The sequence below is a fragment of the Nyctibius grandis genome, chromosome 8 (assembly GCF_013368605.1).
Source record: "Nyctibius grandis isolate bNycGra1 chromosome 8, bNycGra1.pri, whole genome shotgun sequence".
NCBI lineage: Eukaryota > Metazoa > Chordata > Aves > Nyctibiiformes > Nyctibiidae > Nyctibius > Nyctibius grandis.
Genome location: NC_090665.1, coordinates 10493134 through 10506855, shown reverse-complemented (window position 1 = coordinate 10506855; position 13722 = coordinate 10493134). Strand labels below are relative to the sequence as shown.

Here is a 13722-nt window from a genome sequence, read left to right as displayed (position 1 = left end):
AGGCTGCTTTCCTTAACGATAACATTATTCCCCTGTATCTTCTGCTTGTCGAGGTGAAGTGGCTGCAATCCATATTGTCAGTATCAGCTTTTTATCTTAATGCATACAAAGCAATGCTGTTAGGGAACATAACCATGGCTACTCTGCATGTAATTTAAGAATCTGTAGAGAATAGGGAAAGAGAAGCAACTGCAGAGTGTAGGAAAGGGAGTAAAACCAGAAAGAGGATACCAGAGGGAATCGGAAAGAAGATGGAATACACTAGAATGAGGAACCTCTGCCAAATACAGATGGGAGTGAGGCGAGATGAGAAGAACAGGCGGAGAGATTTCCGTGAGGAAAGCATAGGAAGGAACAGTGGACAGCATGGGCCTAGAAGATATCCAAAGAAGAACTTGGAGTTGGAGTACTTTGTATAAGGAATAAAATGAATGGAGGCATGTGCAGGGGAGTTGAAAACACAGGTGTAAAAAAGCACATTAAATGGAAAGGGGCTGAACCAGCAAGCAGCTACCTTAGGAGACAGGAGAGGGTAAAGATGTGTTCTCCCTCTCTTAAGAGACTTTTTGTGCATCAGTTCAGAGTTGAGCTGTCTACCAAGTTCAAAGAAATTGGCTAGAGCTCCCTCTGAAGGCAAATAGTAAAGAGATCTTATTATTATATGAGCCAATTTCATATGTGTTTGGGAATTATCACAAGGTATTTCAGCCCTACCTGGATTCACTACAGCATACACAAAGTGCATGTGGTCCTCTGAAAGCTTATTTCACACCAGCCTTTGTGGCAGAGTGAAGCCAAATGCAGCCAAACTGGCAGCAAAAACTGAAAGCAGGAAGGCAGACCAATCAAGGCAACACCTGAAGTGGATTTTGAAGATGAGACAGAAGCTGGGAGAATAGAGTGATCTGTAGGGCACAGGATGGCCAGTACCTTCTTATATGTCTCCACCACAACAGTCCTGCACCTCTTTTTTTTTTGCTTGGTGGGGACTGCACCCCCTCCCAGAAACTCACATTACTTACAGGAAACACAGAATGCGTAGTCACCTTAAGCTGTTAGGCCCTCTCTGCTTTGTGCTCTTCTACAAATAACATCAGCTCCTGAAGGCAGAAACATGAAGCCACCATGTTTTCTGTAGTGAGTTCAGTTGGCTGCTCTCCCCTTCAGCAGGCACCAGAACACACAACGAGGGAAGTGGCACTGAAAGGGAATGCCCCAGGAAAACCAAGATTGTTGTTTAGATTATTTCTTTCCTGGGTTTGTCTCTTAGCCCTAGAAAAGGGATGAAGAGAGCTGGAATAGTGGTATTTCACCCTCTCCTCTCATTTCTAAAAGGGGAGCAGAGCTTCCTTTGGAGCCACTACACACAGCTTGCATAGCAAGTACATTCAAAGCTGAATTTCGTGCTCTGAAATGTTTGTATTTAATCTGGCACATGTAGTTTTCCCTCGGAAGTATGAGCAGATGTTTGCAGTTCCAGCACAGAGGGGACTTCACACCAGCCACCAACCTATCTGGGCATGCTGCCATCCAGCCCACAGCAGTGAAAAGGGTTGAACCGTCCCATAAAGGTAATCCGGCAGGGGAAGAAACTGGCAACCCAGGTTTCACACATCTCTGCCTGTTAGACTGAGGTGCTTTAAAATACAAGGTAGGAAGAGGTACCTGAAACAAATACAGCTGATAATGACTTCAGTCCCATGGAGGGCACTAGCAGCTAATCAGTGTATACAAATAATCCTTCGTATGTTGGCATACAGGATCCACTCTGTATGGCATACAGGAATAACATACTCCCAAGGCTGTCAAAAAAACTTCCTTGTTAACTGTCAATAACTAAACTAGAAAAATGTTAAATATCCACTCTTGCCAAGTCCTTGAGCACCAGGCTCATAAAGGGCTTCAAGAGTTCTTCAGTAGTGCCAAATCTTCTGTAGGCTGTGACATGCTAATTTATGCTGACTGATGGAAGTCAGCTAACTGTGATAAAGAATCCATTAAAGAATCAAAAGAATAGATGAAGCTGAATAAATTGTTGGAGGATCTGGAGCAAACAATACCAGAAGACTACCTGTCATGAAAAAGACATGTTCTCATGTTGCTGTCAGCCAGTGCGCTCATAAAAAAGAACAATTTATCAACAATTCGTGTCTGCTCCCTGTTGTCATTTGCCTTCCAGTCCTTGCTCCTTGCCTGTATTATGAAAAGCTCTCCACACCTGGCTGATGAAGCCACTCCTCTATTTTCATCTGAAGGGCTGAAATGGCTTAGTGGTGTCCTGGTTTGGCCTAGACCCTGAACTGTCTTCCCAGCTGTCAGTGATAGAGCTGTATACAACAAGCTTGCACAACAACAAACCTGATCAGTCTAAGGGAATGTTACCTCAGATCATATTATCTGCCTCTCCACAAAGCTTCCCCCAAGAGCGTTTAACTCCTGCACCCACTAATACCCTGAGACAGACGCGAAGACCTCTAAGCCCATCTTCACAAATGCAGCTGTGGCTTATGAGAAAGAATGCACAGATCTTTAACCATGAGGCTTCTCATTTATTGACTTTGCTTCAAGTTCGTTCTCTATAAATCCCCTCTCCAGTTAGCAATAAATCAGGCCCAATTCTAATTCTTCCCTTAATGTCTTTATTTGTTATGCATCAGGAGAAATTTACCAAGAATTTCCAAACAGAAGACAAGAACAAAAGATTAACTCTTTGTAGGTACCATCCTCAGGATGCAACTGTCTGAAAAGCATCTTTCAGGGTAGTGATTAACCAAATCAAGAGGAAAGCAAAAATCTTCAGACATGCAAAAGGGAATTCACATGCAGAAACAACCTTGCAGAGTAAGTTTACCCTGAATCTGGGGGGCACCATTCCCTAACGAGGAATGGCACAGAGCTGGTAGGGAGGTGGCTTCATTGTGCTCCCAAAAACAAACTTTGTACTGACTTCTTTCACTCCTTCTGGCAGGGTGAAGGTGAATGCCTGTAACAGGGTGGAAAAGACAATAAAGAGCTCCATCCTTGCCAACAGCTCCCCCATACATACACGGTGCCCTGTGAAAAGACAGAGAAGGCAATCAGCCAAAGGATTTCTGTCACACCTCCCTTTCGAACCTGCTAGGGGTTTTGTTTGTTTGCTTGCTTGCTGCAGACTGTCCTCTTCTCTTAACTGACTTTGTCATTTAATGATTCAGAACTGAAAGGCTTCTTGTATTTCCACTGAAAGTTTTAATCTATATTTACAGCAGGCAGCAAGACATTATAGAAACGATCACCACGGTTGCATAGTTTACATTTACAGTCTTCCTAGCACTATGCATTCTTCTCCAAGAGGAACGATCTGCCTTCCAAGAGAAACTCTTCCATGTGTCAATTCCTTCTCTTCCAACCTTTACCACCTACAAGTGGCCTTCTTGTCTTCCTGAAGATCTTTAAAACAGTGGAATGTGTTTATATACCTATTTGTAGATGCCTTCCCAGTCGCGTTGGGGAATTAATGGATCTCATATGGAGTAAATATATCCCTGTTCAATGCACATACCTATTGAAAACGGTAAGAATGCTTCTCTGTTTACAAAGTTTCCATCTTGATCCAGAAAGTGGTCTGGGTTGAACTGGTCAGGTGTCTCCCATTGTTCAGGATCAGACAAAACAGAGTCAATATTTGCTAAAATCACGGTGTCCTGAAAAAAAGGAGCAGTGGCTTCAGTTCTATCCTATTGTTCATATTCATCAGATCAGCAAAGAACGACAAAGCAGCAAAGATATGAAAATAATTCCAAATTTCCAAGTTTTTCAGTAAAACTTTTTTTCCATTTTTGGATGGCCTCTGTTCACCAGCTGATAAGCCACTTTGACAAGGGACAGACCTGAGAGGGATGGAAATTTATATGTTTATTTCCAGCCACCATTCACAAGTTTTCGGTCAACAGAAATAATGATCTAGAACCTACTAATTGTTAGGGCAAAGTGTATATTTCCTTGCAAAAGGCCAGCCTTAGAGGCAGTCATAGCTTGGGGGCACTGCTAGAACAGACAGGACACAAGAGTTCATGTCCTCAATCAGGAAAACCCTCAAAAGCCTTTCAAAGTTCCTCCAGTGTACCAAAGACCTACTGACAGCAGCAGCTCTCAATCACAGTTGCTTTTCAACTAAATGAGCAATTAAATCAACAGAAACTAAGAAAGGACAGTGTTTTGGAACACTAGCTGAGGTGGCTTCAGTCTTTAAAAAGTTATGTTAAATCAGTTTTATAAACGCTTACAAGCGTACCAGACATCAGATATTCAAATATGCAGCATATTTGTACCTTTGGAATACGAAATCCCAGCAGCTCTGTGTCCTTCACACTCAGTCTTGGAGGTGCAATTAAGACTATATTACTGTATCGCTGGATCTCGTGAATTACAGCGTTTGTATAGGGCAACTTTTTTCTGTCCTCGTAGCAAATTAAATGGGAACAACCCAGAACAGCATCCAGCTCCTTCTGGACTTTCTCTAAGGAGGAATACTCAGCTTTAAAGGTACAACAAACAATCTATAAACTCTATACTCCTAATTTTCTCTATTGCTTTTTACAGTAAGAATCACATCCAACAAGATGAAAAAGATATTTTATAAAATAAGAATGCCTTGAAATTCCCATACAGAAGACCTGAATGAAATTTGACACTGAAGTTGTTCATCGGTTGCATACCCAAGTAATACTTCAGAAATAATGGTCATCCGAGACTCAGCTGTTCCATCTGAACAGATGGATCACACCCTGCATTCTGTATAGATCTCTTAAAAATGAAACCTAAAATGACTGGCCTGTATGTTAGAAAGGATAGAGCAAGAAAAAGATACGTGCAGTTAACCTGATTCATACCTCAATAATTAGAGTTGTTCTACTATTCTTTGAACAAGCTCTACTACTACTTAAACATGTGTAATTTCTAAAAAGTTGCAGAACTCTTTGGGTGTGCTTACCTTGAATATCAGGATAAACCACCATATAGAGCAATGCCCAACGTAAAGTGGTGGCTGTAGTGTCTGTACCTGCCAGAAAGAGGTCAAAAATAGTCTGGATCAAGTTTTCTTCATCATAAGTAGCATCAGCATCTCCTTTTGTCTGCAGATATCAATTGGAAAGATCAAGTTATAGCACACACAAAAGAAGTAAACCACCTCACATCACAGGAATATTTACTAATACTATTCAACATGGAAAAAAAAAAAAGAATTTACAGGGCTAGAAAGTAAAACTTTCTGAATAATATTACAACATTTTCTGCTATTCTCCAGCACATTTGTCAGTTTATCATATGATCTAGTTGTACCTTAACCAGCTGCAGATCTGTTATTATCGTGGTTATAGATAATCTACCTGTAAATCTACTTACATTATTACTTCATCCTCCTCCTGCTATCTCTCAGTGTCAGCTTTTTTTAATTCAGCTGCCTATAAACTTTTCTATGGAGAAATTGTATACCTCTGAATTTATATTAGACACCGTTAGAACCAAAGGAGCACTTAAAATCCCTTGTTGTTAGTGGAGCATAAGAAGAGTTCAGAGATACTCACTTTTTCTATCTCATCCAAATAGTAATCAATAAAATCTTGATTTTCTTCTCGTTTTCCTTTTTCTTTGTGGCTTTCAAGTTCCTTTGCTAATAAAGTCTTCACAAAATCTAAGCTGGACGTAAACTCTTTACATGTTGATAGGAAATGGCTTGTAAGCCAGGGAAACAGTTCATGCACCTATGAAAGAGATATTTTAGATATGTGGTATTACTGACATTAGCAAACTAAATTTTAATCCTCATACAGGCTTTTGGGTAGTGGAAAAAGCAAATGAAAGACTCTGATGACATCATCACCACTTCATTGAAGGGACAGTGTCTATCCCATGATTCATTAAAGCCTTTCTTAATCCCATTTTTCCCTGGAGCACAGTTTCTTATAGCTTTATGCTATAAATTTTCCATTGCAATGTGCAAAGAGTAAATGAAGTTCCTCTGTACCCCAGTTCTTTGCTAGGCTGAACTTGAGTAGCAAGGACCTCATATAAAACATGTCCCTGTTCTCACTTCATTCAACATACGTATCATTTCTATCTCATCACTAAAAAAAAACAGATCCAGGCTGACTTCCTTGGCACATCTGCTAACTGAAAATAGAAATAGCCAAACCCAGGTTTATTTTCTTACTGTAGGACACCAAATGCACAGGGATTTACTCAGATACGCCTTCTCATAGATAAGAAGCAAACATGTCACATCTCTGTGATATGCAAAACAACTTGATGAAGTAGAAATATTGAGCCACGTGGATTCCCTACTGTTTATTCATTGTTCTAAACCTATTCAACATTCTTGCACTTGTATTATTATAAAATCACATCTCAGCAGAAGAGAAACAAAACACTTTTTACATTAATTCCATTACTTCAGTTCCCTGCAGAAGCAGGCTGCCTTGTACTTTGGTAAACTGACTTCTTGACTACAACACTATGGTGGTTCCCATTCCTAAGTGGTTAATGATAGAACTGCCCTTCCTCGAGGCAATCTGTTCCACTGGTTTTGCAGCTGCAGTCACAGCCTCACACAGAAGCAAGATAGCAATTTTTTCTGTCCAGGGGACCAGATGTGAAGTTAGGAGCTGCTGTCTTGAACGGAGACAAATATCATCCAGCAGGGAATGGAGAGTGACTTCCAGTGTGTATTACTGAATTCTCATAAGGACACATGCAGAGGTGGTACAGGTGTTGCTGCCAACAACTATAGCAAAAAGCTACCACTAAGCAATTTCATTATACGTTACCTTTGCGCCAAACAGTTGCTCCACCTAAGTTTCTATGAAGTTAACTAACAGTAGAGAAGAACGGAGTAAAGACCCATATTACTCTTGACATTTGTTGACAGTTATATCATTTCATATAGCGAAGAAAGCCACTTTGTCAGGCAGAATTTAAGATAAGTCTATTTCAGAGCTTTTCAGATATTTTAGCCTGTATTTTACTACTGAGTTTCAGTTATAGTTTCAAACACCTTTGCTACGAAGTCCTTTGTACATCTCCCAAACAAGTAGCAAGCCTGTATGTTACCACCCGGTCCACCAGACATGGGAAATTTCTGTGCGATGATGAAGCACAAGCAACTCAAACAAGTTTTGAACTAGGCATCTGGAAGTACTGTTCTGATGCATACTCCAGCAATTCCAGGGCCACTAGTATTTCCTTTTGTTTTAAAAGTAACAAGCAAGTTGCCTTTTTCATTGTCTATCTCTATAAAATAAACAAACAAAATAATTTTCCTCACATAAAAATAGATGCTGTTCCCAAATGCTATTATAACATCAAAGGATTCAACCAAGCGATGAAAATTTTCATCATCTTTAGAGAAGCGATGTCCAAGAATCACAGAACAAATCACATTTGCGACAGTATGAACAACAGGCATAGTGGGGTCCAGAGGTTTTCCTGTAAAGACAGCGGACAGCACTCACCATTAACACTTACTGTTCCTGCTTTTCCCACAAAAGGAGAGCTGATAACATTTTATAAACTCTTCTAACATCAATTAAGATTGCTGGATGGCAAGTTGCAACTTATTCATAAAAGGCATGAGTAAAAAGTAACTTCAGACATCTAAAAAACACTGTTGCCTAAAAAAAGGCAAGACTGCTGGTGGGAATGGAAATAGTAGTAGTAGTAGTTATACAAAATACCCAGATTTCACAGAACCTTGGCATCAGTAGATCTCACACTTGGCAATAACCAGGGTACAAAAAAGGTCAGCTGAGACATTGTATGAACAAGCAGCTGAACTGACAAGAGAACCACTTTCTATTCTTTGCTCATATCCCTTTCACCCTACTAACAGAATAACTGAGCATACCTATAGAGTCACCCTGTTATTCAGCAGCACAATCTGAACAAGCTTCCCCTCTTCCTGAGGAGGCTACCACAAGCCGTGTGAGGTGAGCTCTTTCCGCTGCACTTGCCAGAGCAGAGCCACAGGGCTGTGCAGCCTTGGTCAAAGCTTTTAATATTTTGTGCCTTGTTTTTCTTTTCTGCAGAGGGATACGGGGTGCTGTGACACTTATTTTGTCACTGCTTGCCAATACCCTGATTCTGTGACCATGAGTAATGTAAAACTGACTAAGCAGTAACAACACTAACAGGGACCACAGAGTCTCAGTTCTAAGTTCATACTGTGGGGTTTCACATGTAGCACTTCTGCAAGGAAACGTCTCATGCAGATCATATGATACAGACCTTTGAGCCTCAGCTCTGCACGTGCACTTTAAATCCATTCTTGTAATCAAGTAGTTTCTAAAGCTACACGTGACCCATTCCTTTAGAAAAATCACCCATCGCACAGACTGCCCTGCGTACTGAGTCACATACCATTTGTGTTCTGTAAGTACTCCACCAGGTGATAGGCCTCCTCTTGTAGTCGATACTCCTGGTCTTTTTTCCCTACTCCCATTTTCCTCATTGTTGCAAGTCCAAAACGCCTCTGTTGCTTCCAGAGATGACCATTAGAGAATATAACACCTAGGATCAACATGAACTAATGCTGTTAATGCTGTATAAATTAATGAATTGACACAGTTAATACACCAACAAAACTTCACTTCCATTCTGATTTTTTCAAATTTTTGCCAGCAGTCTGGCAGCATTCCTCTTTCCTCTCCTTTCTTCTTCTAGTTTAGCCAACTATTTCCTGTATAGAAACTCTTACAAGAGCTATATGCTGCCATTAGTTTCTGACAGAATCAACAAAAAAAAAAAGTTTCATAAAAACTCATGAAAATATTAACGTTTTTCCACTGTAAATTAAGGACTTTGAGGCTCTAAATCAGTTTCCAAAACCAGGGTTAGAACAACACAAAAAGAATTTTTGAAAAGAATAATTACCATTTCCATGAGTCAAAGCGTCAAAGACAATGCTTGTCGGCCTTCCAGCAACATCTTCAGCATGTACGGTCAGACCTTCCTTCACTGCTTGAAACCCTTGCAGGACAACTGCAGGTCGGAATGCAAGCCATAAGGTAAATACATTACCATGAGTTTTGGCCATCTGTAGAACAAAGCAGCATCAGAACAACATGGGTGAGAAGCAGTATATATAAATCAAACAAGGTGAACCAGATCTTTTCCCTTGGCAGACAACACAAGGGTGGATGACCTTGAGAAGAAGGCATCAAATCTATTCTTAGTTATAATATGGCTTGAAGTCACGTTGCTGTCTAAAGTCTCGTTCACTAAAGATCAAGATGTCCCTAAAATGTCAGACAGACAATATTGCCAATGTCTGTGATGTCATCGCATGTCTTACATTTCAAACTCATTGCAGATGAATTGCTACATGTCTGCAAGGAGAAAACATCAGCTCATGAGTTTTACATGAACCTTCTACAGATGCCTCTCTGTGTATTATTAAGTGTAGCAAAAGCAGCTGAGGAGGTGGGTAAAGCAGCAATCATCCCTCTCCTTTCCAGCTCAGCTGTGATAGCCTGGTCTCCACAATGCTGTGCACACAGACATCACTAGAAGTAGGCAGGACAGTCCTTTCCCTGGCTGGAGAATTGGGAGCCGGAAAAGCAAAAGTCTGAGGGAAGTGCAATAGCGCACAGATCAAAGCAGCAAGTCTGCGGGGCAGAGTAGGATGGAAAGAGTGGAGAGTTGCCAAAACATCCCTAGCACGGCAGGACTAGAGGAGAACAAAATTTTGCTGCCTAGGAGCAAACAAGAGGGAACAGATATGCACATTGAGCAAAAATGTATACGCATGTGCCTGCACATTTGTGTTTAATTTCATTTTTGGAAGGACTAATTCATGGCTTTTGAACTCTCGGGACGAGCAATACTGCTCTTCAGGTTTGGGAGGTCAGAAATAGAAGAAAACACAACAGACCTGCACTGGCGATAATTTTATGTTGTGGAGTCATACTACTTTGCCTTGAAATAAGCAACTCGGGAGAAGAGAACTGTCGGGACAGGGAAGAATCAGGGAAAAGGAAGGTTGAGAACAAAGAGTGAAAGTGAGGTGCTATTACTTATATATTTAAATGATAAATATTTTTTATATATATATGTATGAGGAATATAAAACAGTAGGATACAAATTCTAGAAGTGCTGGGCATTACACCTGCACTTAGAAAAGAGATTGAGCACACAATTAGTTCAGCTACTTAAAAGCTCAATCAGGCTCAGCAGACTGAACTCTCTTGTGAAAATCTTACCAAATTGCATGCCAGAAAAAAATTTATTCTAAGATCTTTTGAAAAAAATCTGTTGAATAAGCATTAAAAATATTCACCCTTTCTATACTGCAAACACATATGCACTTAGTAGCTATTTCATAGGATATTCAGAAACTGCCAGTGCAACAACAGTCAGTCAACACACAGACTGCACAGAATTAAAGACACTGCTTTAACATGTGTCTTCTTCCCATGTGTAAGACAGGAATATTCTCATCAGTATTGTTTTGTTCATATGCACATAACGTTTTAATGCATGTTTCACAGCAAGCTGGAAATTTTCTTACCAAAAAACAGATACTTTAATGATCCCCACCCATTTTCACATTTATACAATTTAGAATAAGTCCCTCCCTAGCATTCAAAATAAGATCATGTTAAACACTCACATTTACTTTTCAATCAGCTTAAGAGTCCATTCATTAGTTGCCTGAAAATACATACTTTTTTAAGGAGCTCATGATGAATATGGAAGTTCATCTGCAGCAGATTTCCAAAGAAGGGGTACGGAGTTGGTCCGGGAGGAAATCGTCTTCGCATCCATTGCAGTTTCAGAAACTGCACAAACAGCAGAGACACCACAAAGAGTATCAGCAGCACACTTACTGTTAACATTTCACTTCTGATTTACAAGGCTACGCTGTCTCTGAAAAGCTGCTGCATACACAGAGGATAGATCCACTTGATCTTGGCTTTGCTGCTACCTCCCTAAAAAGAGAAAAAGATGTTGAAGCTTCTGTGCCTCTCAGTCCTTCCCTCTTTGTCACTTTACTTTATTTCCCCATCCCAGTGAATGAAGTGTTGTTATCGTTAAGCACGTGTGACATCATTCCATTATTTTGCATCTACAAATCCGGCTATCGTTGGCTCTTCAAGGGATACAAAATGCAGGTTAATTACATGCCTCCTTGTGCCATGACAGTTGCTGTGACAGAAATCCCTGCCCACAGTAGTCGTTTCATAAAAAGACTCTTGCAAGAACAGAGAAAAAAAAATAAAAAATCCTGAGGGTTGGCTACACACCCAAGGCCAGAGGGATTACTGAAAAGTTCAGGCTCATCAGTAACCATCACATGCATCAACCACGTGCACTGCTCCTTCACTCACCTCACATTATTGCTTGATTCTGATGTTCTCTGCTATTCCTTTAATACTTTATTTTTCCCCATGTTTAAATTGCAAGCTCTTTGGGATTGCTTTTTCCTCTATGGAGGTAGAGCCTATGCCCCTGCAAAGGGGGGCATTTCGGACAGTACAGCTTTGGCGCCTCTTCAGCACCTGCTCAGGAACAGCCCCAGCTTAGACTCAGCTCATCTGCCTTAGACAGGAGCATGGGGCGCTCTGGGAAGTCACCTAGATGGCTTAACTGCTCACATGCCAAACTTACAGAGCTGGCACAGCTGAAAATAAAAGCTGTGAGGTGTTAAGCAAGTTGGTTCCCTCCAGAAGCGGGGCAGAGAGCTAACATTTATACAGTGTTGCTGGCCAGTGATTGAACTGAGAGCTGGGATCGAACTGAGAAACTAAATTACCTGCTTCAGAGACCACTTGTTTGACTGGTAGTTCTGTCCTTCCTGGATATTCTCTGTGAGCAAAACAACATGCACAGTGATTTCCTGGGGATTTTTGTCTTGGCAATTGCTCTGGTCCTGGCCAACTAGCTGTTTGGTATCCAGGAGATGTGCTTAACTTACTGGGATTTTCACCCTGGGGGTGTGAAAAAACACCAGTTGCAGGTGCCCAACTCTTGCATGCAGAGGGGCAGCATCAGGGCTGGTATCACAGCTTGGCCATGCAGAGAGCCCACGCCCATGTGCGAGGGCACAGATGTTGTCCTGCAAATTCTCATGCCCCCAGCCCCTCCTGGGTAGGTGTTAGCCTGACCATGGGGACCAAGCCCATCACAAGTCACGCTCAGCATCTCTGAGGACAGCCCCCAAGCCTTTCAATCCCATAATCCCAGGAATGTGTGGCACCCTAAAGAAACGCCAAATATGTAAAAATGTTTTGTAATACGATAGAGCAAATTTAGAGGCAAGAAAAAAGAAATTGCAAGTTTGCTATCTGGAAAATTCAAAATAGGTCTCAAGCATGGGAATGCCTGAAAACACTGTGGTCAAAGGAAATCTGAGGGGAGAACCATAAGAGAGGCAGCCTTATTCGGTAAGAACAGAAATACACGCAAGGCTACTATATTCCGTCTGACCTTGCTAGAGATGTACAACCTCCAGTAAGATGAAATGTCATAAACTCCTTTCAACCAATAGCGTCAACAAAATAACAACTATTTTTAAAGCAATTACTTGAAACGCTAATCTCAAAAAACCTATTTTGTGACTCCAGAATAAATTACTATAAACAACTATATTTAGTATATACTGATGCAAGTGTCCAGCAGTCAATGCACAATTCTGATTAGCAACTTATTGTTCTGATCTTGTCTTTCCTGCATACGAGGTCACAGCTCAAACTCTCCTAGTTCTTAAACAATGGGGCTGAGGTAGATTTAATGACTTTTAATTGATACAATGACAGTCACAGCATGCCCCCATTTACTGTGCCTTTGCGTAATCATCGGTATTGGGAAATCCAACTCACGTGCTCCTAACTTGATTGATCAGGATGAAATGTTGTAATGAAGACAAGGTTCTAGTCACTGCTTTACAGAATGCACGCAAATGGTGTTACAAGACTTAACTCATCAGCATTGATAATGTGTCCATATCTTTATGCACCAGCACCATATAGGAACCAGCAACACGCCCTTGAGGCAAAGGCGGCCAACATGATCCTGGGCTGGATTAGGAAAGGCATTGCCAGTAGGTCAAGGCAGGTGGTCATTCCTCTCTGATCAGTACTGGTGGGACCCATCTGGAGTGCTGGGTCCAGTTCTGCGCTCCCCAGTACAAGAGAGACATCAACATACTGGAACAAGTTGAGCGAAAGGCAACAAGGACAAGTAAGGGATTGGAGCATCTGATGTAAGAGAGGCTGAGAGAGCTGGGACTGTTTATTCTGGACAAGAGAAGGCTCAGGGAAGTATCTTAAATGTGTGTAAATACCTGATGGAGGGGAGAAAAGAACATGGCGCTAGAGTTTTCTCAGTGGCCCCAAGTGAGGCAATAGGCAAAAACTGAAATACGTTAAATTCTGCTTAAACATAAGAAACTTTTTTACTGTAGGCCTGATTGAACACTAGAACAGGTCAGCCACAGAGGTGGTGAAATCTCCATTCTTGCAGCTATTCAAAACCCAACTGGACTCAGCCCTAAGAAACCTGCTCTGATTGACCCTTCTTTGAGAAAGGGTTAGACTAGACCATCTTCAGACGCCTTTCCACCTTAAGCATTCTAAGATATAAATAATGAACAAGCTCCAGTTTTGCATCCCAGTTTTAGTAGTTTTGTAAATAACTTTGAACAAGAATAGTCTCCCACTGGGTTTGAAAACACGGGACTGGGGTCT

General features: G+C 41.1%; 1 protein-coding gene across 1 annotated transcript; it reads right to left on the bottom strand.

Moving 5' to 3' along the window:
• Positions 1–2875: 2875 nt before the first annotated feature.
• On the bottom strand, positions 2876–10872 carry LOC137666075 (cytochrome P450 2J6-like). Its single transcript, XM_068405655.1, has 9 exons — positions 10702–10872; positions 8908–9070; positions 8395–8544; positions 7304–7464; positions 5568–5744; positions 4973–5114; positions 4311–4498; positions 3542–3683; positions 2876–3054 (listed from the first exon to the last, which is right to left on the bottom strand). Exons 1-9 carry the CDS (start codon positions 10870–10872, stop codon positions 2876–2878), a joined length of 1473 nt encoding a protein of 490 aa, XP_068261756.1.
• Positions 10873–13722: the final 2850 nt, after the last annotated feature.

Bases quoted from the DNA above. Each gene is read 5' to 3' on its own strand.
- LOC137666075 (XM_068405655.1), bottom strand. From the start codon at position 10,872: ATGTTAACAGTAAGTGTGCTGCTGATACTCTTTGTGGTGTCTCTGCTG. The intron at 7,465-8,394 runs GTATGTGACTCA...CTGTCTTTACAG, and splicing joins GTACTTACAGAACACAAATG to GAAAACCTCTGGACCCCACT. The intron at 5,115-5,567 runs GTGAGTATCTCT...TGATATCTGCAG, and splicing joins ATTTGGATGAGATAGAAAAA to ACAAAAGGAGATGCTGATGC.